The 26,415-nt window shown below is 38.0% G+C and overlaps 2 protein-coding genes across 3 annotated transcripts in view; both read left to right on the forward strand.

The window, feature by feature from the left end:
- Nucleotides 1-13,671, forward strand: part of SEC24B (SEC24 homolog B, COPII coat complex component) — a 44,659-nt gene extending 30,988 nt beyond the window's left edge. The window contains exons 15-24 of one of the 2 annotated variants that reach the window (XM_027904563.1): nt 351-474; nt 1,097-1,255; nt 1,679-1,852; nt 2,465-2,575; nt 3,761-3,936; nt 5,518-5,655; nt 7,726-7,830; nt 8,871-8,963; nt 10,531-10,634; nt 11,743-13,671. In XM_027904563.1, the coding sequence (XP_027760364.1) occupies nt 351-474; nt 1,097-1,255; nt 1,679-1,852; nt 2,465-2,575; nt 3,761-3,936; nt 5,518-5,655; nt 7,726-7,830; nt 8,871-8,963; nt 10,531-10,634; nt 11,743-11,857 (1,299 nt within the window). In that variant the 3' untranslated portion in view covers nt 11,858-13,671. The remainder of the gene's footprint in view (nt 1-350; nt 475-1,096; nt 1,256-1,678; nt 1,853-2,464; nt 2,576-3,760; nt 3,937-5,517; nt 5,656-7,725; nt 7,831-8,870; nt 8,964-10,530; nt 10,635-11,742) is intronic. The other variant, XM_027904565.1, reaches the window with a different exon arrangement.
- Nucleotides 13,672-24,891: 11,220 nt separating this feature from the next.
- Nucleotides 24,892-26,415, forward strand: part of MCUB (mitochondrial calcium uniporter dominant negative beta subunit) — a 49,195-nt gene continuing 47,671 nt past the window's right edge. Inside the window, exon 1 of the mRNA XM_027904571.1 lies at nt 24,892-25,043. Within this exon, the coding sequence (XP_027760372.1) occupies nt 24,948-25,043 (96 nt within the window). The 5' untranslated portion in view covers nt 24,892-24,947. The remainder of the gene's footprint in view (nt 25,044-26,415) is intronic.

The following is a 26,415-nucleotide window of genomic DNA, read 5'->3' on the forward strand; positions in this document are numbered from 1 at the left end:
TTTTTCATCATTGTGGATATTTAAATTGTAGATCTAAAACATGATTTCTTGTTATTTTAAGGCCTTGTAGTTCACAGCATCCAAGAAGTGGTACATAGTTGCATAAATGTTTATTTGTATGAGCATGTAAACTTCCTCAAAAGTAGGATCATAGCTGCTTGAAAGTGCAAACTTAAATAATATGGAGCATAAGGAAAATAATTTCTGCAGGTGGGAATGCCTGTAAGTTACTGTTTAAAGGAAACTTTCTTATGATACTTTGCTGCTGAATAGTATGTCTTTTGTTCCATGAACTCTTAAAAAGCACGATTGTTGTCTTAACTCTTCCCTGTATGATTTATTCACTAAAGGTGGTCCAGCATCTTGGTCCAGCAACGGACTTTTATAAGAAGTTGGCACTGGACTGTTCAGGCCAGCAGACTGCTGTGGATTTATTTCTCTTAAGTTCACAATATTCTGATCTAGCTTCTCTCGGTAAGGAGTACCTCATTCCCTTTTTCTGCACTGTTGTCTTTCTCTAGAAGCATAGGCTGCTTCATGTAAATCATGTAAATATTTTTGCACTTTGGTTATTGCAGCTCATGCTACAATGGAATTGACTTTGAAGTTGATAGCAGTAAAGAACAGAAATATTGTATTGGTGGTATCAGACAACTTATTCTAGGATTTCACAGTTTTAAGTGAGAAGGTACTCTTCTGCTCAAGAACAGGAAGCAACCAGATGGCAAGGAATAAATAAAGTTTAATCATAGGGGTAGAACAGAGTTTTCATCTTTTGATATTAATCCAAGATTTGTCTCTGTGCACACACTTAATTTTGCCTCCGCACCAGTGAATTTTTCAGCAGGCACTTCAGTCTTAGCTGCCAGAGGAGGCGTGTTTATTGAGCTCAGTGTATAATTAGCTCATTGAGTATTGTGGTGGCTCATGACTGTCTTCGGTGGCCTGACGCTGGGCCAGTTCTGATTGTCTTATAGGTGTGGGTCATATGAAGAAAATGATGAAGATAGATGTGTCTTGTGGAAGGCTGGACACAATTTTTGTGTCCTGACTTCATGTTACAATTTTACCTCTTAACCATATCTTTTCTTTGCAGCTTGCATGTCCAAGTATTCTGCTGGATGCATCTATTACTATCCCTCTTTCCACCGTACCCATAATCCTGCTCAGGCTGAAAAGTTGCAAAAAGACCTGAAAAGATACCTTACAAGAAAGATCGGATTTGAAGCAGTTATGCGCATAAGATGTACAAAGGGTATGTTTTAAATACCGATTTATATGGAAAAGTTGGTGTAAGCACATTAACGATCATTTTGATTGTGCATAAGTGTTTAGCAACATTGAAGTTCGTGTTATTTCTCTTTTTCTGAAGAGTAAGGTAATTGCTATGTAAGTTACATTAGCTTTTGGTGTTTGTTGTTTTGCTCTTTAGTTGATGGCACCATCTCACTTTAAATTGGCGTGTAGTGTAAGGGCATCATTCAGTTTGGAGCGTTCAGAATCGAACACGAACTCTAGAGGATCATGCTGAAATGTCTGATGATTCGTGTAATTGGTTTTGCATGATGGAATTTTTTCTGTTTTCTTAAACCTAGCTTGAGGGCTGTGGATTTTAGTTATTGATAAGAGTTTTCCATGCTGTTTTAACCTCATTCTGAATTATTTAATCTGCTTCTAGGTCTTTCAATACATACTTTCCATGGGAACTTTTTTGTACGATCTACTGATTTGTTGTCCCTTGCTAATGTCAATCCTGATGCTGGATTTGCAGTACAAATGTCCATCGAGGAGAGTCTGACCGACACATCTTTGGTTTGTTTTCAAACAGCTCTTCTGTATACTTCCAGCAAAGGTAAATAAATTCAAATTAATTGGCCAGTGGGCTTTTTCTGTAACATAATGTTTGTATAGTTGGTTCCACAGCCTAAGAGAATCTTTTCAAGGCTCGTGTGAGCCTACTTGGCAGTTAATCACATAATGGAAATCCTTATAAAGGTTATTTTGATGGGTTAATGTGATTAATCTCCATCTTACATCTGATTCAGATAGAATCCTTTACTTACAAGTCATGCCATTGTTATAAGCAGTAACATGTTTGGCAGGCACTTTGTCCAAATTCACAGACTTGTGATTAATTGGAACGAGTTGCTACTACATTGGGTGGGCATTAAAGAATAGCAGCTAATTTCTATACTGGAAGATGCCACAAAATTTTGGGATGGAAATCTATGTACTTCATTTGTAGGATCAAGACACTGTGGATGTTGTAACTCAACTTGTGCTGCTTTAGAGCAGAATTGAACAGGTTGAAACAGGAATGAGAGACAGTGTTAAATCAGTTTCCTGACTGGTACGTTTCTATAAAATGGGTGCATCTCAGATGAGAGTAGATGTGCTGTAAAGACTGAATTTGTACACTTCTAGCAGGAGATAATGCATAATGATTTCCACTGATTTCTCTTAGGTGAACGTCGCATTCGAGTGCACACACTTTGCTTGCCCGTAGTAAGTTCGCTGGCTGATGTATATGCAGGAGCAGATGTGCAAGCAGTTGTCTGCCTCTTAGCCAACATGGGTGAGTACAGACCAGCAAGATTCAAGCATTTCTTTGTATGTTCTTAATTTTGCCAGCCATTTAAATGAAATAGTGAAGGAAGCCTGGGTATTAAACTGGAACCCACTGAAGCCTGAGAATGCAAAAGATGACAAAATCAAACTTATACCGAAACTTTGAACTGAAATATTCCTTCTTCTGAATACTTGCTTGACCCTAATCTTTTAAAAGGAGCCTTCTTACATTCTCTAGAGTTTATTAAAGAACAAAGAATATTTGGATCAAAACTCTCATTTTTTTATCTCAAACTTTAACATTCTAGGATTACTTAAGAGACAGTGATTCATTTTAGTGAGTTGCTGGAGACTAAAAGGCAACTTCTGACAACAGCGTATCTAAGTATTAGTTTTCTGTGCTTCTATTCTGTTGCTGGGTTGAGGTTTGTTATTCTCCCAACTTGCAGGTGTCATAAGTAGCTGTTTCATAGGCAGATCTCTGCCATTTGAATATGTGTGACTCTGTGCAGCATTTTAGTATAAGCTATGTTGTATATTAGTAGTGAAATCAATTAGAAGAAATAAATCTACATCTTTTGGGAGTGGAACTAGATGATCTTTAAGGTCCCTTCAAACCCAGACAGTTCTGTCATTTCCTCTTAAATGCACATTCAGTCCAGCAGGTGGCTTCCTCCAGTCAAAGAATTTAAAGCCCTTGCTCAGCAGAGAAAGATGAAACTGCATTTACATTTATCACAATTATGCCACTGAAATAATGGAGAAAATAATGAGAACTTTCTTGGGGGGGGAGGAGGGGAGTGTCAAAATCAAAATTAATTGCTGCAAATCTTACCTTGGAGGTTGGGCAGCAGAGTTTCAGCAATAGCAGTTATTTGTATAAGGTTTAAAACAGGATTTATATTTAGACTTAACTATATATGACAGCTTTAAAAATTTCTTTCAATTGTCCAAGAGTTCAAACTATGGAGCCAAAATTAGCCACACTGTATTTTTAAGAATTGTGAAAGTGAGTTCCAGTATGGACGGTCATCTATTTTGCTCCTAAAAAAAATTAGGACCTCAGGTGTGGTTTCGGGGTGTTTTTTTTAGTCTTAAAGCATAACCCAGAGACTCAACCAGTATTTTCAAAATTCAAGGGAATTAATGAGACCATCTCTAATAACTTCTTCTCTCCTTCTACCCCAAACAGCTGTGGATCGCTCAGTTTCATCTAGTCTTGCAGATGCAAGAGATGCCTTAGTTAATGCCGTGGTAGACTCCTTGGCAGCATACATGTCAACTGCCTCAAATCTGCAGCAGTCCATGCTGATAGCACCAAATTCCCTCAAGCTGTTTCCACTCTATATTTTGGCTCTTCTCAAACAGGTATGTATAATCTAGTGGATTAATGTTTGATATTTAGTTCATTGTTCCATTTGAGGAATTCTTCAGTTCTAGGTCAAGCAATGTCCACACTTTTCTAAAATTATGAAAGTTGTGTTGTTATCTTTATACTTACAGGACTGTCATGTAGAAGATGACTATATTAGCTTATTTTAAATTACTGGTGTCTGAACCATTCATTAGTTTATTTAATTTTGATTTTTTTATGTTTTATATTGTTTTACAATGAAAAGAAGTATGTCTAGACTGTTACAGTTAGCATTACTCAGATTTTGGCAGCTCATTGGTATAGATTGTTGAAAGCTGCTTATTAGTACTGCTTCAATTTTATTTTATGGAGGAAAAACAAGCTAAATATTTTTCAATACATATACTTTGTACTTTAAAGTTCCAAAAAGAAAAACTGGTTTCCATGGAGATAAAGTGAAATTTATTACAGAAACTCAAGTGATATAGTTTAAAGGTCACATAGAAGTAGTTACAGCTTTTTTCTTTTGGATTACCAAACATCATACATAAAAAGAACTTACTGCAGGGTTTTGTTATGAATAAATCTCATAGCTTAAAGGTTTTCATGTCTGAGAGTTGTTTGTTCTGTTATGATGAATAAACCTTTATGCAAGTTTGGTAAGAGATGTAATCATAATCACTTATTTTCTTTGGCTTAGTGATTACTTCAGCCTTTAATACATTGATTATGATCTTTTGGTACTTGCATAAATAATGTAGTTAATGATGGGTAAAAACCAGACCATTTATTATAAAGAAGATCCATGTAAAAGACAGAAATAAGAGTGGCTGAGAAAACAGTTGTTTAGGGGTTGGTTTTCATTTTTTTTGTTGGTTTTCATCTTTCTTAACAACAGAAAAACCTGGGATATAGAGAAACCAAACAAAACCAAAATACTTATGGCAACCAAGGAGGACTGATGTACTTAGCTTTGCTGTAGAAGTGAATGTGAACTTTGATTATAGGAATATTCTCCATTGAGCCAAAACATGATGCTCACTTCATTGTGTTGCTTCTCACAGCAATTGTTTAACAATTGCTTTTAAAGGGATATGAAAAATTCAGTAGGAAGGAGTTACAAAACCAATTTTATCCTATGAGAGCCTAGTTTTTGCTATGAAACATGAAAGTATATTTCCCTTCCAAAGTTTTCCCTTAACATTGAATTCTTACTACTGTAAAATCAGAGTTAATCTTATGCACATAAGTATCTTGCTTGGACTCTGCTCATCTCATATCTTTCCATAGTAGCTTGCATTGGTGAGTTTCAGAGGGCAGTAGAATTTGTCAAGAGTAAAAGTTGCATGCAAATTTTAGACAAACTGATGGGGAAATTTATCCCTTCTTTTATCAGTAAGGAGAGAGAATGGATTATGTTTTAAACTTATTTTGTTCAAGCTCTATGATTCAGATTCTAATCTATCTCAGTAAGATACATTTCTATAAAAAAGCTTTGCCATCTTTGCTTGACACTTTCAAAATTCTGAAATGCACTGTTTAGATGTGACACAAAATACAGGGTCTGTTTGAGCAGCAACACTGTTCTCTTACAGAAAGCATTCAGGACAGGCACGAGCACTCGCTTGGATGATCGTGTATATGCAATGTGCCAGATGAAGAGCCAGCCTCTAGTTCATTTGATGAAAATGATACATCCCAACTTGTACAGAATAGACAAGTTGACTGATGAGGTAATGTATGAAACCTGTCCGTAGCATTTTCTAGTTTTAGTGGCCTGTTAAACCCAATGTTGTGCTGTAATCATTTAAGTTGTTATTATTCTCCATAAGTTATAAAAAATCAAGAAAAATACTTGTTTTCAGGTTTTGAGTTGCAAGTACAGTAGTCTGTTATGAGCAAAACTGTGGTTTTCCTTAATCTTGTTTCACTGGCCACAATAATTTCGTTTTTCTATTATACAACAAAAGCAGAGAAGATTACGCATTGGAAACATCTTTGGTATGTTTTTGTGTTTTACACCTGTCTGGGAGAAATGGGTGAGGTAGATCTAGTGGATGATTCCAGGTTTCATATACTGAAATCAGATAAAGTTGCCTGCAGTAACAGCCTTCTAGTGGTTTCTCAGACTGAAATGGATAAAACAGAATTGTACTTCTCAGTGGTTATGATCAGACTGAGAGAGTATTTCATGCATGAAACCAGATTTCATTAATTCAAGTTCTACGGAGGTAGCCTAGGAAATGGATGCACTTTTTTAATAGTAAGAAGCAAGACAGGATTTTATTTGAGGTCAAAGTTAGTTATAATTGAAAAAATAAGGGGTTTTTTTAAGTAAGTTTTTATGGATTTGTAGTTGCTACCTTTGGAAAAGTGTGTGTGGGAGTTTGCTCTTAAGTATTATATGATAAACTGAGTCGTTTCTTTGGCACTGGTATTGCTCAGCACAACCTCTGACCTATCTGTTTTGAGTTTTCGGAGTTTCTTTTCAGGTATTTCATAAACTCAGATAGGCAAGTCTAAACTCAGTGTTTTCCAGAGGAATTGATTAGTTAGTCTTTTTGTGCTCCACCCTTCCCAGCATTTGAGAAGCCAACTTCAACTAGCCTTGGTTTTTTTGAGGCACTTAGATTGAAATGCTGTATTCAGTGTGCATGTCCCGTAAAGAACCACCAGTGTCTTTAGGAGATCCTGTTTTATTAGCAGAGGCTTTCAGATCAGTTATTTCTAGTTATTTCGAGAAATAGTTTTTTCCTAGTACTATAATACAAAAAATAGGGCTAATTTCACCTATTGAAATTATTGACAAAACACATTTTAAATAATATAACAGAGTGCTAATCTATCAATATTACTTCAGTTTAAAGTATTTGTGACAGAGGCTGCTCTTAAATTTCTTACTTCTTTAGAATATCGTATATAATACAGAATTATTTTTTAATGTTTTTGTCCATTTCCCTTCCTCTTAACACTTGATTCTTGAGACAATTGAGTAAAGCTTGGAATTTTCCCAAGTGCAATTCAGTAGCTTCATATTCATAATTATGTATAAATCCCCAAAAGCTTCTAATCTTTGTCATTATAAGATGAAATTTTTAAATAGGGATTTTATTTTTTTTAACAATCTTTTACTACATGCAGATGTGCTTAGTCTATAGACTGTTTTTCCCTACATCATTTGTAGAACGCTTCACAGGTTCTTAAGATATCCATCTTATTTTTGTATTTGAGGGGGAAGCAGCTCTTATCTGAAAATACTGGGGGTTGGGGGAGGATATTTTTTTAATAATGTCATTGCTAACAGCCAGATTGTTTAATCGGATCAGTCACAGTGCTCTGTGGAGAAACCTGTGGATCACTTCAAGCAGGATGTTAAATCAAGGAACTTGCTGTTAATCGAATGCAGTAAAATAGTGAACCCTTATAGCGAATACCATTTGATGTTGTTCTGCTCTGGCAGCATTTCTAGTAAAGTTGATTGCAATGAAAAGAATTAGTGGAGGGTGTTGACACTCAAGGGTCAGCACTAGAATTATTTTGCAATACTGACATCTGTAGCATCAGAAATGTTACATAAGCAACCTAAATGAACTTCCATTATTATTTTTTAGGTCATAAAGTAGGCTTTAAGTTAAGTAACATTCTAGAACTGCGTGGTATACATAATCATTTTAGGCTTAACATGGTATTTTGTTACGTGAGGATCCTCAAAATTTTGCTGGAGATCAGCAGTGGTTTTCCTGTTTTCCTTTACCTGTTTAAAGGTAAAATTCTAGTGTTATTGAGTATTGGTTTTGTTACAGAGTACAATACATGTAAATGACAGAGTTGTTCCTCAACCACCTCTTCAAAAGTTGTCTGCAGAGAAGTTGACAAGAGAAGGAGCTTTTCTTATGGATTGTGGTTCAGTAAGTTAAAAAAGTTACAAGTTTTACACACTTTTTTTTTTTGAAAGAAAAAAGAGGCAATGCATGCAGTGTTATTAAAAGCAGTCAACTCTAAACAGTAACAGTGTACTGAATCAGCATTCCAGATAACCTGACAGTAACCTGTGTTTCAATGAAAATCTTTCATATTTTGATCCAAGGAGTATCTTTGAGGCTTCAGAGGCTGATTTTTTTTTTTTTTTTTTCATAGTAGGCTGGTCAGAATACATCAGGAGTTCACATCAGGGTGTTTTTTCTGGAATTAATATATTTTTATTTTCCAAAATTTCTTTTATGGTTATTAAATTGCATATACTACAGTCTTTAACAAAACACTTCTCATTGATGCAGGAACCTTTTCAGCTACACACAAATAAAGTGGTTTTATGGAAAAGTGAGGGAATTGTGGAAAGTGAACAAAATCTGTAGATACATTTTAAGGTATCCGTAGAAATTACACTAAAACACACTTAATTGGATAAAGCATTATGCTACTCAAATGGCAGTCTAGAAAGTGCTTTAAACCTTTTATGATTTCAGGGCTGAGTGTGAATGTCAAACCATCATCTGTCTCCAGATATCTGAAATAATTACTGTAATATGTTTTGGTAATCGACGCTTTACTGTGACTTGTTTAGATTGGGAAGTCAGTGGGCAGTAACCAATACAGTGATGTGACTTTATAAAATTTGAGGGTTTTCATTTGAGGAGGTAACATGGGAAGTTACTGCATTAATTCTTCTAGTATAGATGTGTCCTGCATCCTCATTCTTTCAGTATTTCCATTCTACCTGTATTTTTTTTTACATTTAATGATCTATTCTAAAAATTACCAATGTACTAATAAATAAATGTGCAAATAATGAATATAGATACGTATGCATGAAGTGAAACTGGAGTGCTCAAGTGATTCATTTGCATGCAAGTTATTATTCTGCTATTATTCCTATTGCATCACCACTTGTCTCTTTCTCTAAAATGTATGCAAGGCCTTAACTAAAACTGATTATGGTATCTTGCAGATTTTTTACATTTGGATTGGGAAAAACTGCGATAACAACTTCATAAAAGATGTCCTTGGATACCCAAACTATGCATCAGTACCACAGAAAATGGTAGGCATTTAAGTTGATCTGTACAGTGCTTACACTCGGAATTGGTATTTAATCTCTTTATTTCTGCACTTTTAGTTGTTAATTATGTAACTATGAATTTGGGGGGGGGGGGTTATTGGGTACCTTCTAACCTCTTGTCAGTTTCATAGGAGCCAAATAGAAGTTGTCAGATGTTTTCAAGGAACGAACGTAAACATGTAAAGTTTGGTATTCGTGAAATGCCAAAGAGTTGCTCCATACGTTACTCCTTTTATTTTTTTTTAATAGAAATACATGTGCATTCACAAGAATAGGAAGGAATTTCACAGAATGAATATGAAAACTGTCTATTCAGGTGTGTTATTGGTGATTATTAGAGTTACTTTATTGATACCATGGTTTTCAGAAGCCTTCTCTGAATCTGGTGTGAGATACCGAATCTAGGGTATGAAACAATAGGCCCCTGTAAGGGTAAGAGTTAAAAAATGCTTTTAGCTATCAGAACATCAAAGACCCTTGGATGTGCTTTTTGGTGGAGGGGTCTTTATGCTCTAACCTATAGTCTAGTGTATGAAACAGAGCAGGAAATAAAGACAATTCTCCTGTTCCATGAGGAGTGATTCCAAAATGCCAACAATTGGCGGGTAAGGAAGGACCCTTTTAAGACACTCTAGAAAAGTTCAGAATCAAATTATTATATTCACATAGTACCAAAAATGTGTTAGTTTAGAAAGATAGGAAGATTTTCTGCTCATAAAGCTTCCATAGTATCAAGGGGGGAAGTGAAAAGTGGTAATTAGAAGAACAGGTTAAGAGTGGTAAGCTAGAAACTACTGTAGAATTGGACTGCTTGTTTAGAGTTTTGTGTTTTGCATGTATTGGCAATTTAAAAGTGGCTCCTCTGGTGGTGGTAAGTATTAGTTAATAGAGTTTTCAGGAAGATCTCAGATAGGGGAAGGAGGGTAATTTTTTTCTAAAGGTTATATAGCTTTTTTATATTGAAAGTGAGACAAAAACTAACATAAAATTTATCTTTGCTTTTAAATTGTGTGCTCCATTCTACAAAGATAACAATGGAACTACTTTAATTTTGAAATAAATTCTTTTATGTCATACTGATTGTCTTAAAAGGTTATACTGGCTGAAGAGTTGGCTTTAATTCAATTTTTAACCTTATTCCCCAACCAAATAGTCCAGTATAATCTTTGCATTGAAATTTACTTGCAATTCAGATTTCACTTCTTGTTTTGCTCGTCTTTTCAGTGATGCGTAGTACAACATGTAGGAACTTGATTGCCAGGGGAAGATAAAGGCAAGAAGACTGCAAAGCAGCATTTTGAAAAGATGACTTTTCAAATTAACTTGCTTTCTAAAATCTTTTGCACTTCAAATGCTGTTTGTGTTAAAGATGTACTTAAATGCTAAAGCTGAAGAAAAATCTGTATATATAAATCGATGGTTGCTAGTTTCTCAATAGAAATTATGGATTGAGTCATGCTACAACTTTCAGGATCTATTTCTCCTAAATAGTTTTTTAAATAGTTTTGATAATAAGAGATGATGACTTCTTTCCATTACCTTCAACCAGACGCAGCTTCCTGAGGTAGATGCTCTTTCTTCAGAAAGGACACGATCTTTTATATCTTGGCTTAGAGACAGTAGACCTTTAAGTCCAGTTCTTCAAGTAATAAAGTAAGTATTTCTGTTAGATACTAAGTTGTTAATGGCAGCTTGTATTTACAATTTCTGATTAAAACTGATGAAAAGTGCTTATATCTGAATAACATCACCTTTCCGGTTGATATAATGCTGTTTATCTAAAACTGCTTAGTGACAAAGGTCATCTTTAAATCTAGTGCAAGTTAAACTAATAGTTTTATTGGTAGGAATTCGTTGCATATTTTTATATTAAGAATACACTAAAGCAATGGATGTCCTTATGGTCAATGGACTTAGCCAGGTTAATTTCTGTTACAGCTTTTATAGTTTCAATATATGCATATAAAAAAGAAGTAAAATAAGTAATCTGTAGATAGGTAAATGATTGTATGTATTTGTTACTGAACTCCATAGGACAGCAGCTGATTTATGATAGATGAGGCAAGTTTTGAAGCCTTTTCAAGCCAAGACCCACTTAAAGAAGTTTAAATGCCATAAAATTATTATACTTGAGACTACATTTCACTGCTGGAATACTCATTTTACTCAGCCGGGCAGGAGATCACTTTTAGAGAGTATAATGACTTGTTTAGAGAAATAATGCTGAAATAAAGGACTGAAGCTCTTCAGCTGTTGGCATGATGGCTGCTGCTTGAGTTGCAAGTAGTTCTGAGAGACCACTGTACAATACCAGTACAGAGGACTGTGTCCCAGATAATTTTTATTGGGACAATAATTATGGATACTAGGTCTTTGACCTGTTTACCTTCTCTGTTTTGTTGAGACTGAGATTACAGGTAACCAAAGATATAATTTTTTGCCTTTTTTCATTGCCACCCCCAATATTTGTTAACTTTTAACTTCCAACACAAAATAATTTTTACATTTGCTTTTTTGTGTTTCTACAAGGTACTGTATTTCACCTGTTTTTCTGCCATTTTATACTTCTTAAAAAGATGCTGTTGTTTGATAGCGTATTGCAAACTTTAGGGTTTTTTCCTAGACTTTGGACTGAATGTAGATTCCAAACGTCAGTAAGCAATTTTTTAGACTTTAGGCCTCTGTTTGAATTTTGCAGTGGATTTTTTTTTTTTTTTGCTCAGTGTTTGATTTTGCTCAATACCTTCCTCTCTTCTTTCAGAGATGAGAACCCTGCCAAAACAGATTTTTTTCAGCATTTAATTGAGGATCGGACAGAAGCAGCTTTCTCATATTATGAGTTCTTACTTAATATTCAACAACAGGTTTGTAAGTGACCAAGGAATAAATAGAAGAAAAATTCTGACTTCAGACAGAAGCATGGGCTGAGAGAAGCATATGGGAAGTTACAGAAGTGGATGCTTGTTCTTCACAATATACAGTGACAGCACTGTTTGGGAAGCTTTACAGCTAAAGAAGTATACATTTCCAAAAGAATTTTGCAGATTTACTTCAGTCTCAAAGTGCTAGGAGTGATGAAGCTGTTTCACTAGTAAACTTTAAAATTGGTTTGTACACGTATCAAGTTGTGCAGCAGTATGGTGCTCTGTTTATTGCAAGCTGGTGAGTTTATGTAGCTATGTGGGATGATATTTCTTAACAAAATGTACAATTAGGTAAAGCCTTTTTTCTTACATTTATTATAGTTGCCCTTCCAGATCCAAATCCTTAACAGAGATGTCAAAGGGCAGTGGTGTATGTTGGTTGTTTATATGAATTTCTTTTTAAGAGGAATGATTCATATTTACTAAAGACTTCAGCAAATTCCCTGTGAAAGTTGTAGAGTTTCAGTAAAGTAAATCAATTGTAGAAATAAAATATATAATGTACATAAGTATTACATTTGTAAAGAAAATGTAAAAAATGTAACTAAAAAAAAAAAGACTTAGCTCAGTGTGCAGAATTGTTGAGTGCTCGATGATGATGAGTTGTTTTGTCCCAGGCTAGACAATGAAGTTGACTATTAAAACATGCTAAAAAAAATGTATCAATGTAGAAGGAATACAGCTGCTTCTTCTGTTAATTTTAGGTGAATTTATTTATGATTGGCTTACTAATTAAAAATATTTTGCTTTATTATGTGGTTTTATATTTATGTAAGTATAATCATTTTGCAACTAAACTCTTTCCGAAATGAATATTGAAGAGAACATGTTTACCGCTTTATTTCACAGATCAGTGGAAGGGAGGAGAAAATACTGCATAATCTGAAATGAGCTTTTAATACAAAATTCCTAAACCCCTTCTAATGTATTATCCCAAAGAAGGCATATCTGTTAACCTTGTTTTATGTTCTGTAACTACTTGTAGTCTTGGTCGAGGTTTCTGTAAACTTGTGTTGTCTGCCCTTTAGAGGAAGCGTGGGTAATCACTCACACTTGTTGGTTTGAATTCTGCTGTGATCTAAGGAGAAAGAAGAGGGGATGTAAAAATTAATTACCTTACATCAATGAAAGTAAAGGCTTTAAAATTACAAAGTTCAAAATGTAATCACGCTTGCATATTTCAGAAACCTTGTTCTTGCTAATGTTTTGGTAACTCAATGGTTTGGGCTTTTCAATAGATTTATGTCAGATTTTTTAATTTGGTTGTTAAGTTGGGATGGTTTTGTTAGGTTGCTTGTTGTTTTTGTTTTTTGGGTTTTTTTTAGAAACACAATAGAATTAATGCATAAAGCACAATCACTCATACTTAGTATTCTGAACTTTATTTGTTTGGTTTAATGAAATGTGACTACAATTAAATAATTAAGTACAAAAAAGTAAATTATGATTAGTATGACATTTTAATTTAATGTAGCCTTGAAGATGCTAACATTGTATTTTAAGTGCTATAGCCCCTGAATCAAATAGTCAAGGAGAAAATGTACTAGCTATGGTTTGCAAATGCTTTAAAAGCTACAATAATTAATTCCGCAAGTAGTGTTATTCTGCATGTTAGCACAAACTCATTGTTTGGAGAAGATACCTTATAAGTTATATTTGTGTGCTGTCCTTTACTAAATGTGTTTAAGTTACCCAAAGATTACAAAAGAGAAACTTTCCATTTAGTAGATTAATATTGTGTAATAAATGTCTGCGGCAATGCTGAATGTGGTCCCTAAATCAGACCTTTAGGATTTCAGTGCTTGTTTGTAGATTAATTTGCATTGGGTGAAAGCTAAGTGCTGCTGCTGAACAGTGGGGCATCTTAAAAATCATTTGTATTTGCAAAGACAAGAAGGGCATGTTACAATTTTAAATGCTCCGTGATAGATGCTTCTGATTTGTGAGTTTGGTATTGATATCTGGGAACACAGTATGCCATGATTAATTGCAACATATTCTGTAAAATCATTTCCTAAAGCTTTATTCTTCTATGGGGTTTTGTATATAAAAATTATGAAAAGTACATCTTGGGAGCTATTTGTTCAGTAAAATTATTACACAGCACAGAGAATATAGTTTTTTTTTTTTTATTAATTATAGAGCATACCTCCATTGTGACTGATGTTTGGTTTAAATTTTAAAAAGACAGTCTCATGGAAATATCTTGATTTTGAAACATCTCAGGATTCAGGCTACTGATTTTAGTGTTTTGATCAATAGAATATCTGTAGGCACGGCAAGAGTACCTCTCTGAGGGGGCCTGGGGGTCATGGTGGGCAACAAGCTGTCCACAGTCCGGTGTACCCTTGTGGCCAAGAAGGCCAATGGTATCCTGGGGTGCATTAGGAAAAGCGTTGCCAGCAGGACATGGGAAGTGATCCTGCCCCTCTACTCAGCCCTAGTGACGCTGCATCTGCAGTGCTATATCCTGTGCTGGGCTCCTCAGTAAAAGACATGGAGCTCCTGGAATGGTTCTGGTGCAGAGATACAAAATTGATGAAGGGACTGGAGCATCTCTCTTATGAGGAAAGGCTGAGGGAGCTGGGCCTGTTCAGCCTTGAGAAGAGATGACTGAAAGGGGACCATATCTATGTCTGTAAGTATCTGAAGGGATGGAGGATGGAGGATGGAGCCAGGCTCTTCTCAGTGGTGCCAAGCAATAGGACAAGAGGCAGTGGGTAAAAACTGATACCCAGGAAGTTCCACCTGAATATGAGGAAGAACTTCTTTACTATGTGGGTGAGCACGCACTGGAACAAATTGCCTAAAGAGGTTGGGGAGTCTCCCTCACTGGAGGTACCCAAGAACGATATGGATGCAATCCTATGGTATGTGTTCTAGGATGACCCTGCTTGAGCAGGGAGGTGGGACCACATGACCCCACCATTTGATCCCCCCCAACCCTAAATACTTTTTGATCTAAAAGACTCTTTTTCTTACAATGGCTTGGATCACAGCACTGTACCACAAGATACACATCAAAAGACTTAATTCCTACCAAGGGATGTACTGTGAAGCTCAGTAAACTTATTGCCTACTGAGTAAGGTTTTAGAGAAAAGAGGCATGCTTTCATATCAGCTTAAATAAAGTGCTGAACTGTCCAAGGTAGCTCTCCAGCCATTTTAGGGATTAAACTTCTCCCCAAACACCTTCCACACTGCAGATATAAATCATGCTTATTTGCCAGGGAAAATGTTCCCCAGCCCCAGCTAAGTAAGCTCAAATTCTCAGTATTTTAACTACTGACAGTGGGGGTCCCTTTTTCATGTCTTAGTTCTAAAAGCAACATCTTGTGCCTCTTTTACCAACTAAGTAGTATGGAAGTTCCTGTGGGAGAAATTAAGAGCCCAGAAAGCTCTTACAATGGTAGGACACATGATGCAACTCTCCAAGAGTTATTGATCTTGATTATTTTGTTCTTAAGCTTATTAGATATAAACCCATTTATTAATCCTACTGTAGAGCTACCTGGCAATGGAGAAAAGATGACCAGGTGCAAGTAATTTTGTTTGGCTTCGGTTTTCTGTACTTTTGGTCACGTACTGAAAAGATGGTTTTGTCATAGCTGGTGTTTGTAAAAAGCAAAGATCAGTTGTTAGAGTACTCCTGAGAGTCAAGAGCCTTTCAGTAATTTTAAATGTGGACTCATGATTTTTCAGGCCAAGTAGATCTTAAGAATTTGATGCTGAAGTTACAAGGTATGGAACACAAGTGGGTTAATGAGAAAATAATTGCAACCTCAGTCAGTGATTTCTGTAGTTAGAAGCATTATATAAGAGTCTGGAAAGATCTCACTTTGATGTCAGTTTTGTAGTAGTATATTTTGTCCCAGTGCTGTATTCTGATAGTGGGCAGTACATAACCCTGCCAAAGCACCATTTTCAGTGATGGGGAGTGTGGAGGTCTGAGGCTGAAAATGGCAATGGGTATATGTGTCAGTTACTATGTAAAATTACTTGAGTGACTTCTTGCTTAAAGGCAGTTATTTGGATTTCAATGCATGTTAAATCTATGTAGCATTTTCTGGTAATTTGTTCTGAAAAATGGTGGAGGAATGTTTACATATACTGTTTCTTCTCAGATTTTCATAAAGGAGGTAGGATTTAATTAGAATCACAAACACCTCTGAGTTTTAGCATACCAGGATTTTTGGTACAGTTGTGTCGGTAATTTTAAAAGGGGAATGGGGAGACTGTAATTATATATTTCTTTACCTGTCAGCCTCTAGAATTAAAAAAAAGAAAACCATTTCTAGAAATCTAGCATGACTTTACTTAAACTGATGTTATGTAATATTCAAATGCAGGAATCTGGAAAAGTGTGCTTACAGCTATTGCAAAGAACTGGGATTGAAGTCTCTCTTGAGAACATTTTGTTTTTCCTCACAAGCTACTAGTGATGCCTTTTCATGAGAAATCCAAAGGCATTCTACTTATTTGAGTGTAGCAAGAGAATTCTCACAGGATTAGTGTTGTGTAAAAGACTAGCACCAAAGCAATGAAAATTCAAATAATTACATAATAGATCATTCTTCAGTTTATGCCTCAGTTGTAAATTCTTACTGTCTTCCACTTGCAGGAAGACAGTTTTCCTATATAATTTTGATAACTTGAAAAAAATCAAATACTTCACAGAATTTCTTCTTATTTTCCTTTAAGGGTCCTTAGAAAAAGTGATGGAGCTGCCTAATTAGGAGTATCAGTCACACACAAGATTTTAGCAGGTACACACTACAGAAGATAAACAGAGAAGATGGCAGAACTCCTGGAAATTTTTCACAACCTTTCTCAATGGAGAAAGAGTTTTAATCCTTTTTCTTGCACCTGTTCACCTTTATTCTTATCTGGTTTATATTTTCCTAAAGCTACCTGTGAGGGTTTTATTGCCTACCCTAGAGGCATCACAAATATGGATCTCAAATTACACCCTTAATCATGTTACCATTCAAAGAAAAGTGAGAATTTTACACAGGTCAGGAGTGTTGGGAGGAAGTACTGTTTGGCTAGCAATTAGTATAATATTACTTTTCTTGTGTTTATCACTCAGAGTAGAAAGCCTCTGCTTGCAAGACACTGAGGCTTTGTGGGATTCTTGAGTGAAGTGCTTATTGGCATAAGAATCCTCAAGCATGAGAAAGAGTTGGTGATAATTAACCATCTTGGTAATCTGTTAGCCATAGGAAGTACTATTCTTATATTATTTGAAAATATGTTTTAAAATTAACAAAATATTTTGATGTTAGAAAATAATTTGGGGAGGGAAAGGAACATTTAGGAGAATAGTTCCTATTGTTAATAACTTCTGTAGATACAATGCTTTCATATATTTTTGCGGGCTGTAAATCTCAGCTTTTATGAATACAAAATGTTACTAGAAGTTAACTAATGACCTAATGCAGAAGCAAAGGAAAAAAGTAAAAAATTTAGCAGTCACCTGTAGCTAAGGAATTCTTTCTGCTCTTCTCTTTCTTTTTAGCGGCTGAATACAATGCCCTCATTATCTGAAATAAAGCTTAGGAGAAGCCAGGACTAAAAGTAAAACTAGAATCACTGGTATGTGTGCTGGATGTCTTCATCCAGCTTGCTGAGCATGTGCAGAGCTTCAGAAAGACTGGTGTTTTGACTGTCTATCAAGTTTAACAATTTCTTGCAATATGGCTGTATTTTTAAGTGCCTTACATGTTTATTCAAAATAAAAAGCCATGTGAGTTTCCAAACTTTCCCTCTTCCCTCATCCAAGCTATTATTTCTAATTATCAAAGCTATTTACACAAACAAGTAATTTATTCTTGGAGAGCGAGCGTGAAATCTTTCAGCCTTCCAAACACAATTTTGAAACTTTAAAGTTCCTGGAAAAAGAGTGGAAACTGCCTCTGCAGCCATGACTCTGGCATCTCTAGCAGTGCACATGGATTGGTTCTGCAGGAGGAACGCAGCCATTCAGAAAAGCAGCGCACAAGGGCTCTGTCATCTGTTCCATCACCATCAAACCACAGCTGGATCATTGAGCAGAGATGCCCATTCACCTTCTCTGACATCCTGTCGCCTTTAAGAGTGACTGGTATCCAATGGTCGGGGTGAAACATGAGAAAGCTCTAGTGTGTGAGTTGTCCTGTCCCGAGTTGCGTCTCTACCTGACATATTTAGACATCAGCTTGGTATGTAAAACCCTGTCAGCATTTTTGTTACTCGGAATAAGTGAGTATTGGTGACCATGTATTGAATAATTTCTTCTAATGAAAGGTTTTGCAATCTAACTACCTGTGGAGAAAAGCTTTTTATTTTTTTTTTTCTTCTTTCTGAGAGATGCTGAATGCTCTGTAGCTTCCTGAGCTGGAGAGAACAGGAGGTAGTAAACTGCTCTATACCCTTCTTTCCTCAGTACAATGTTATGTCCTCTCCTTAATTTACTTTCTAAGGCCTTTTTCTAAGGCTTTTCTAAGTTTCTCTGTGTGTTCCAAATTTCTGATGGTGTTCATCTGTCTTCCCACACCACCTGATAAGACTATAATTGAGATAAGGTGCAAGGTATCACAAACGGTGTTGCATGAACTGATTTACGTAAAGGTAAATCACCAACTTTTCCCTTTCCTACTCTTTTTCATCCTAACTTCTTGTTACCACAAACTTTGTTAACCAGTAATATCCACATCTTTAAATAAGAGTGTGTGTGTTTGTGTGTTATAAAAATTAAGTTCCATGTTATGGCTTCTAAGAGAAGTTTAAAAAAAAACCAAAACAAACCAGAAACCTGTCAACTGTTGGCCCTCCTCAGTTTCCTAAATTCAGTGGAATTCTTCAGCTCCTTACTTCAAAGTTTAGCATTTGCCTTAAAAAGACAACTGGAAGGAACCAAAACCACATAGAAACTATGCACTCGTGGAAAAGGTCTAGGTCTGCATGACTTCCTGAAGCAAGAGTTAGGACTTCTAGGAATGTCCTTCTGCTTTAAGTTGTGAATTTTACATTACTCAAATGTTAACAGGCTTAGGAACAAGCCTTTTCTCCAACATATTGCAACGGTCCTGGCAGTTTTTCTTCCTCAGCCAAAAACAATAACAGGGCATACAACAAGGTATCACCTCAAAGGAAGGGAGGACTATTATCCATCCAGAGAATATTACCACAAAACCCTTGCATAAACATACTCTGCAAAACAGGCAGATGAAGTCAATGTTCTGGGGAGGGATGGGGATTGGAGTGGACGCTCAGATCCCTGAATATCTACATAAAAGAGGATGTCAGAATTTTTAGAACGAATATGGTTGTGACTCATGTTGTTTGTGCTCAGCTCTAGTGGTCATTTGCAATGCATAATGTGAAATGACTTAACACAAACTGAGGAAAAGGACCTGTGTATCGAGGTGTGCCTGACTCCCTCTAGTGTGGTGAATGTTTATGCTTGTTCTAGGAGTCATTTGTTAGTGTTGTTTGCAGGTTTTGGACTGTAAAGTATTTATTTCAGTTCCCCTCTTTCACTTTGATTCCGCTCTTCTGATTACACTTCTTGATTTTACTCTTCTGTGTATTTGAGTGAAGTGTGTCAAACTGTGCATAGCTATTGCTAACTCTCAGATACTAGCACTGAGTTCTTAGGCAGAGGTTTCACTGAGGTGCTGTCACCACAAGGACTGTGCTGTATTCTAAACAGTCCTTGCTTCCTATCCCACACTGATGGCATTAAATTTGCATGTGCTCATATTTTAAGCCATCAGTCATGCAGAGGTGTAGGCTTCCTGAGTAATGAAGCTCTTTTTAACTTTCTAAGCTCTTTTTAACACTGCAGGTGGCAAGCTAAAGGCTTGAGCTCAGTCTCTGACAGACAGATATGAAAGGGGAAAGAGCCTGAAAATGGCTGAAGCTCTGCCCGGGTGGTGTATCAAAGGAAGAGGGAACAGCTGAACTTTTATATCTTGCTGCTGCTCTCTGATGACAGATTGTCCTGCCTTGAGCAGGAGCTGGGCCTGGAATGACTCCAGAATTGAAACTCTAAACGGGAGCTCTTCACCCATATCTTTCCGTTGTGTATTTCACTGGAGCTGTGGCTCCAGTGGCAGGTTAGGCTGATTTCCCTGCTTAGTGGTGCCCAGAAGGGAAGTTTTGCCTTGTCCCCCTACTCTCCCACCGCCTCCATTTTGTCAGCAGCAACAGTCATGCCACTACTTGTCCTGAGACACAGGTATTCACAACTGGGCAGCCACATAAACTCAGCAAATTTCAAAGTATGCCTGTGGCACTCATGTCTCCCCGTACAAACCATTCCTATCGTTTCAGCTGCCTGCAAGGTTGTGAGTGCCCAGCACCTTGAGGGATGGGGAATATAAACCTCATTTTATCTGCCAGAAGAGATGTTAGTGATGGGTACCTAGAAACTAGGAGGACTCTGCTTTTTAAGACCCTGAGGTTGTAAGGGAAGCACTTCACTGAAAAGCTGCATTGGTTTTGGTACCTGCTGCACAAAGGCCTAGTGGGCTGCTGAAGTTGTATTGGGAATACTTAATATTAATTAGCATACACAAACAGTAGTCTTTGCCACAGATGCTATTCCAAGTGAATTCCTAGTGAGTTGGCCAGTTGCCGGGCTGAGGTCAATTTCCATGTCAAGCTGCAGCCTTTCCCTTTTAGGCCAGTTATTTCTTCCTCTGAAACTTATTGGGAGATGATCTTTGAACTGTATTCTGTGCATTGTTTTCCTGTCCAGTGCAAGCCTCGTTTGTGTGTGCAATCCTAACCTGAATAATAGCTTACTGCTTAGTTGTGATTTTTTGAGGCTTTTATGCCTATCAAGACACAAGTGATCCTCTGTGTCATGCCTGTATTGTTTCCAAATGTGATAATTATTTTTGTAAGAATTTATGCATCAAAGAGATGTTCCCATGATGGAGGAAGCATATAAGAAAGTATAAATGAATGAAGAGACACAGTAAAAAGACTCAGAAGAGGGAGGAAAAAATGTTGACCATGAATCCCTTTAATCACAACTCAGGCCTCTGCTCTACTGACTTAATACTCCAGTACAATTTAGACATACTGGCAACTCTGCAATAAGAATCTAATTTATGATCCTCTGCCTGGCATTAGCACTAAGCACTTCTCATTCCTTGACTAAGAATTTATCTCTGTAATTGGAGTCCAGGTATTTCCCTGTAGGGTGTCATGCCTTCCAGCAATTTATTTAGGAAATCTTATGGGCATGATCCCCTGCTCTATAAAAAATACAGAGCTTTTGTCTGTGTTCTCTGTGAGTTGGTGATAGGTCTCATTTCACTCTTTCTTTACTAAAGAAGGAGAATTAGTATGTCAGTACTGGCAGAGCTAATACATTGCAATGATCTATACTTTGAAGAGAGTTTTTTTTCTCTCTCTGCACGGGGAGGGAATATAGTTTCTCCTGGTGAAAAAGTTTGTCTTTAAATTGAGTGGCACAGTGTTGGTACTACGTCCAAAAGGAGCAAAAGAACATGAAGACACAGAAGTTTGGGTTTCATTCTTGTGACTTTGGGGAAAACGTTTACTAATGACTTGTAAAGGCAGTTCCTCAAGCAAGGCTTGAGATCTTAGCTCGTTTGCTGCTGAAAGGGAGAGATTTTTGCAGCAGCTTTTCATCTCCAGATGCAAGATAAATCTTTCAGTATAGACATGGTTTTGAAAAGATGTAATCAAATAATTTTATTCCGTTCCATTTTCTATTTTGAACTCTGGTATGCAAGAGTTAAAAGAAAAAACCTTTAGCTATTGGTTTTCAAGTAAGATGCATTTGAAAATTTTGTTCCAGGAGTATGCTGGAAGTAGTAGGAGGAAATCCTGCTTACTGAAGGAGGACAGCCTTAGAGGGAGAACTTCAAAATATCTGCTGTGGATTTGGTATTATTGGGGGACTTTTAAGTTTTGTCATCAGATTTTTTCTGCTTTCTCTCCCTTACCCGCCAGCTCTGGAAAGGACCTGTGAACAAACAAAGAAGCATTGAAAGTACTGTGATGAAGGAAACAAGTCAGAGGATGAGGAAAAGGGCTCTGGCTTCCCTGTAATCACAGCTGAAGTTACATCTAAGCATGTTTGTTTCCTTGAGTGGTGAGAACATCATCCTACAACTGGGGTCCTGATTAAATGTTATCATACTCCTATAGCTGGCTAATGAAGACGATTACCCTGTAATTAGGCTCTGTGGCTTTTCTTTCTGAACATATTCGGAATATAATGCATGGCAGTCATATTCCTCCCTGTGGTGAGGGTAGAGATCTCTGCTCTTGCATTTGTGTGCTTCTGACAATCCAGTTGATGAGGCATGTCTGTAGTTAGGGTGCTCTTCTAGAGCTTGATATCTGGCGCTGGGAAAATGTTTTTAATTAAAAAGATTATCCATGTCCTTTCCTTCTATTTTAAAGTTTGTTGGGTTTTGTGTTTGTTTTTTTTTTTCTTTGACAAAGAATTTAAATGAATGCCCTGACACTTATGAGACAGACCCTTTGCCACTTGGAAGCACTGTGGCTAGGGTCCCTCTTATTCCCCCTTAGTTTCATGCTTCCCTAGAACTCCAACTGGCTTTATTTTAGTAAATAGTTTTCTCTTTAAAAAAATTCCCCTTAGAATATGATCTGAACTGAAACATAAGTCTCAAGTCCGTAATAATCTGCTTGTTTTCCTAGTCATTTTCTTGCTGCAACTGAGGCCAGTCATGTATGCATGATAGGAAGAGAACCCTGATGCTGTGCATGCATAAATCACTTCCCTTGAAGTGCTAGTTCCTGTTGGCAGAGCACATAGATACCAGAAGAAGAGATTAATTTGCATCTCATAGAACAAGAAAACTAATTCAAAGATAGTTTCAAGTTAATATAATCTAGTAATCTGTTACCAACTACACAGTAAGCATGGCAGGGAAGTGGGGAGAACAGGCAAAAATTGGGAACTAGCAAGTCATCCTAAAAGCTGTCCCCCTTGAATGCTGTGCAAGTTCAGTCCCTGTTTTAGTGAAACTTTCACTCCTTTTTATAGCTACTTTAATGGTATCTGTGACCATAGTAATGTTTCACAGTATTTTTTTTCAATGTTTACTGTGTTCAGTGGTTATGAGCAGATAAATAAAATGACAGTTTTATGTAGAATTTTCTTTGTTAAATGTTATTATATATGATGTTAATTTAGACATGAACTATGTTATAAATACATTTTGAGGTATAATTTGAAAAAACCCCACTAATTTACAGTGAACAGTGAATACTTAAAGTGGAAGCTGTAGGACACAAAACATGTTGCTTATACAAGAAAGCAGGAGTTGCGTCATGAGATTATTGTACACGTGTGAAAGTAAATTGTAGGACAGGTTTTTCAAAAAGTCAAAGTCATCTTTTTAAACTTGGCAGTGAGTAATGTTCTCTTGGCATGAGAATGTTAGTAAAGTGTTCTCTAGTTTGTCCTGCCTTTAGATAAAAAACATGATTCCCGGTCCCTGCAGAAGCTAACATCCGCAAGTTGCTGCAAGCATCAGTGCTTCTTCGCTCGTTATCAACCTTTTAAAACAAAGTACAAAAAATAAATGTAGCATTGAGCGATGACCAAAACTAAACAATCTAAATCTGTTTTCTAGTACTGACACTGAATTTTCCTCCCCAAAGAAGATAATTTTGATAAAGCCATCACTATGTGGTAGAAGTATTAGGAAAACGAAAGAAAAAGCCTGTTACCATGACCTAGTTACCTCTGCTCAATAAAACCATAAATATTATATCTTGAATTAATATATTTAACTACTTAATCCTTATTTCACCTTTGGCAACTGTGTGGATCTTAATATAATTTACATAGTAAAGTACATAGGTTGAAAAATTTACTTTCCCTAAAGGAAAATTGCTCCAATAAAATTTGGATAAATAATTGTGGTAAATATTAATTGTGATTGTAGCACAAGTTGTTGCCTTTGGGAGTCAATACCTTTTAACACTACAGCTGCTCTTTTGCTGTTTCCTGGGGTCATATTCAGTTTAATAGATCACAGTGACCCCGAAATGTGAATGAATGTCTATGCAATCTTAGCTGCCTAAGGTTTCCCTCCCAGAGCTCAGAAGATGGACACAAATGAGGTCTTATTTAGTCTGCCAGAGGCATCAAGTGTGCAATCAGATGTGGATTTTTTTCCCCGTGATAGTGACACACTTTCAGATCTGCAACAGCCCATTTTCTACGATCCTTTTGTCATCATCAGATAAAGGTGTTTTGTTTCGTGCAGCATTGTTTTGGAGGAACAGCATAAAAGGCAGAGGAAACAGAGGAATGCACCTTTCCCTCTATGCTTCCCTGATCTGATGCCAAGGGATCTGATGCACTTTCGTGGTTTGTACTGAACCTGAAAACCTATGCTTGTGGGCATGTTGATGGTATCAAACAGGTGAGCTCGAACAAACGACTGAATAGGAAAGGGTTAAGCCTTGCTAATTACCGCTGTAAACAAAACTCTCATGTAAAACAGCGAACTCCGAGTGTCTTCTGTGTTTTGCTGTTCATTTCTGTGGCAGCGGAATGTGTTAATTCTATTGAAACCCAGGAGTAGCGATAGCCGTGTTCCTCAAAAAAAAAAAAAAAAAGGCAATAACTCAACAGCAGAAAAGCCAGCTGTTCTGATAGGACAGACATTTATGGCTGTTTTAATTTCATTTATAGGAAGGGGGGGGGGGGAGACACCAACACCTGTAGCCGAGGGGCGGTGAGTTGGGGCCCCCTCCTCGCCCACCGCGACAATAGAGCCCGGCCGGGACCGCCCCGTCCAGTGGGACGGAGGAGAAGCCCAGCCCAGCCCAGCCCAGCCCTTCCGCGGTCGGGGCGGGAAGGAGCAGAGGAAAGGCGCACAAGCCACCCGGGCCGCTGGGGGAGACGCCCTCCGCTCGGGATCGCCCACGCCCGCCGCGGAGCCGACACCGCCCGCCCCGAGGCTGTGCCGTGGCGGGGCGCGCCCGCGGGCGGCCCGCTCCTGGCCGGAGGAGGAGGAGGAGGAGGTGCAGGACCATGCTGGCGGGACTGGGGCGGGCGGTGCGGAGCAAGTGGCTGCTCCCGGTGCCGCTGGGCAGGCGGGATGGCTGCCCACCGCCCTCGCAGCCTCAGGTAAGACGGGGCCAGGGAGCGGGCGGCGGGCGAGGTTCCCCGCGGGACAGCGGCGGGAAGAGGTCCCTGCTGGCCCCTTCGTCCGCCTTGCCCCCGCGAAGAGGAACAAAAACTTGGGGGAAGAGTCAGCGCGGCGGGGCTGGGGCCGGAGAGGCTCCGCCGCGGGGCTGTCCCGGCGCTGCCTCGCTCCCCGGGGCGGCGGTGCCTCAGGCGGCAGGAGGAGCCGCAACGCCGGCCGGGCCGGGGGCCCCTGCCCCGGGCTGGTTGGAGAGCAGTGGGTGACTCACAGGCTGCTGCTGTAAAAAAAAAAAAAAAAAAAAAAAAAAAAAAAAAAAAAAAAAAAAAAAAAAAAGCGGGAAATAAAACGGGAGCGCAAGAAAAAGAGAAGTTTTCCTTGCGGGCTGTCGCGGTGCTGCCGTGTACGTGAAATGCTGGAGCCCACCTGCCTCTGAGCTTCTCCTGGCTTTTAGGAAGTCCTAGAGGTCCTGCGAGTAGGAAGCATGAAGACACAGTGCCTTTAAAGACCTACTGGCGCTTAGGACGGTGTGTTGGTAATATCCCTGAACGAATGCCTGGCGGGAGAGGAGGCATTTCAGTCGTTTATTATTGTTTTTACCGACAGAGATGCCAGGAAAGGTTGCTGTGATGCGACACAATAAAACCACGTCCCTGCGTCTGCCGCCCACCCACAGCAAGGAAGTGTGCTGGGGGTGTGGTGACATCCACACAAGGAAGCCCAGGGCGCTCTGGGACGTGTTACTGAGGAGCTTCCACAGCCTGTGTCTCGACACCTGCGGTGGCTGGTGGAGTTGAGGATTTGAACTATGAACTCTCTACTTTTTCCTAATATTTTTTCTCAAACTATTAAAAAAACCCTTTTACTAAATTCCATTGCACTAATTTGCCTCCCGTCTGTTAATGCGAATAGCTCTTCTTTGCTTTCTCATGTGTTTATATGAGGAAATTTAAGAAGGGAATTTAAGATAAATATTGACTTAGCTTCCTTGATCTTCTAAGGTTCTAACACGGCGTACTAAAAACATCTTGCACTTCACAGAGCATTTACGCTGTTACTCAGCACACACTGACATTACCTATTCACTTTGTCACCTCTGACTTCTCCAGGGTACTGCTTTGCAGACAAGCTTCGTGCTTTTCTAAGGCTCTAAAATGAGACTGAAAACTGATAAAGCTTCAAGAAGAGACACCAAAAATGAGAGGAGGAGGAGGAGGAAAAGCTCCTGCTTTGGCAGTGCTGTCATTATAAGAAAGAGCAGAAAAATGATCGTCTTTGTTACTTCATGGGATGGAACACGACAGTGACGTGCCTTGGGAATTAAATTCTTGCACCAAATAGGTGAAGCAGAGAGAT

The sequence above is a fragment of the Empidonax traillii genome, unplaced genomic scaffold, assembly GCF_003031625.1.
Source record: "Empidonax traillii isolate 1590-97213 ecotype Southwest subspecies unplaced genomic scaffold, ASM303162v1 scaffold1066:size251847, whole genome shotgun sequence".
Taxonomy (NCBI): domain Eukaryota; kingdom Metazoa; phylum Chordata; class Aves; order Passeriformes; family Tyrannidae; genus Empidonax; species Empidonax traillii.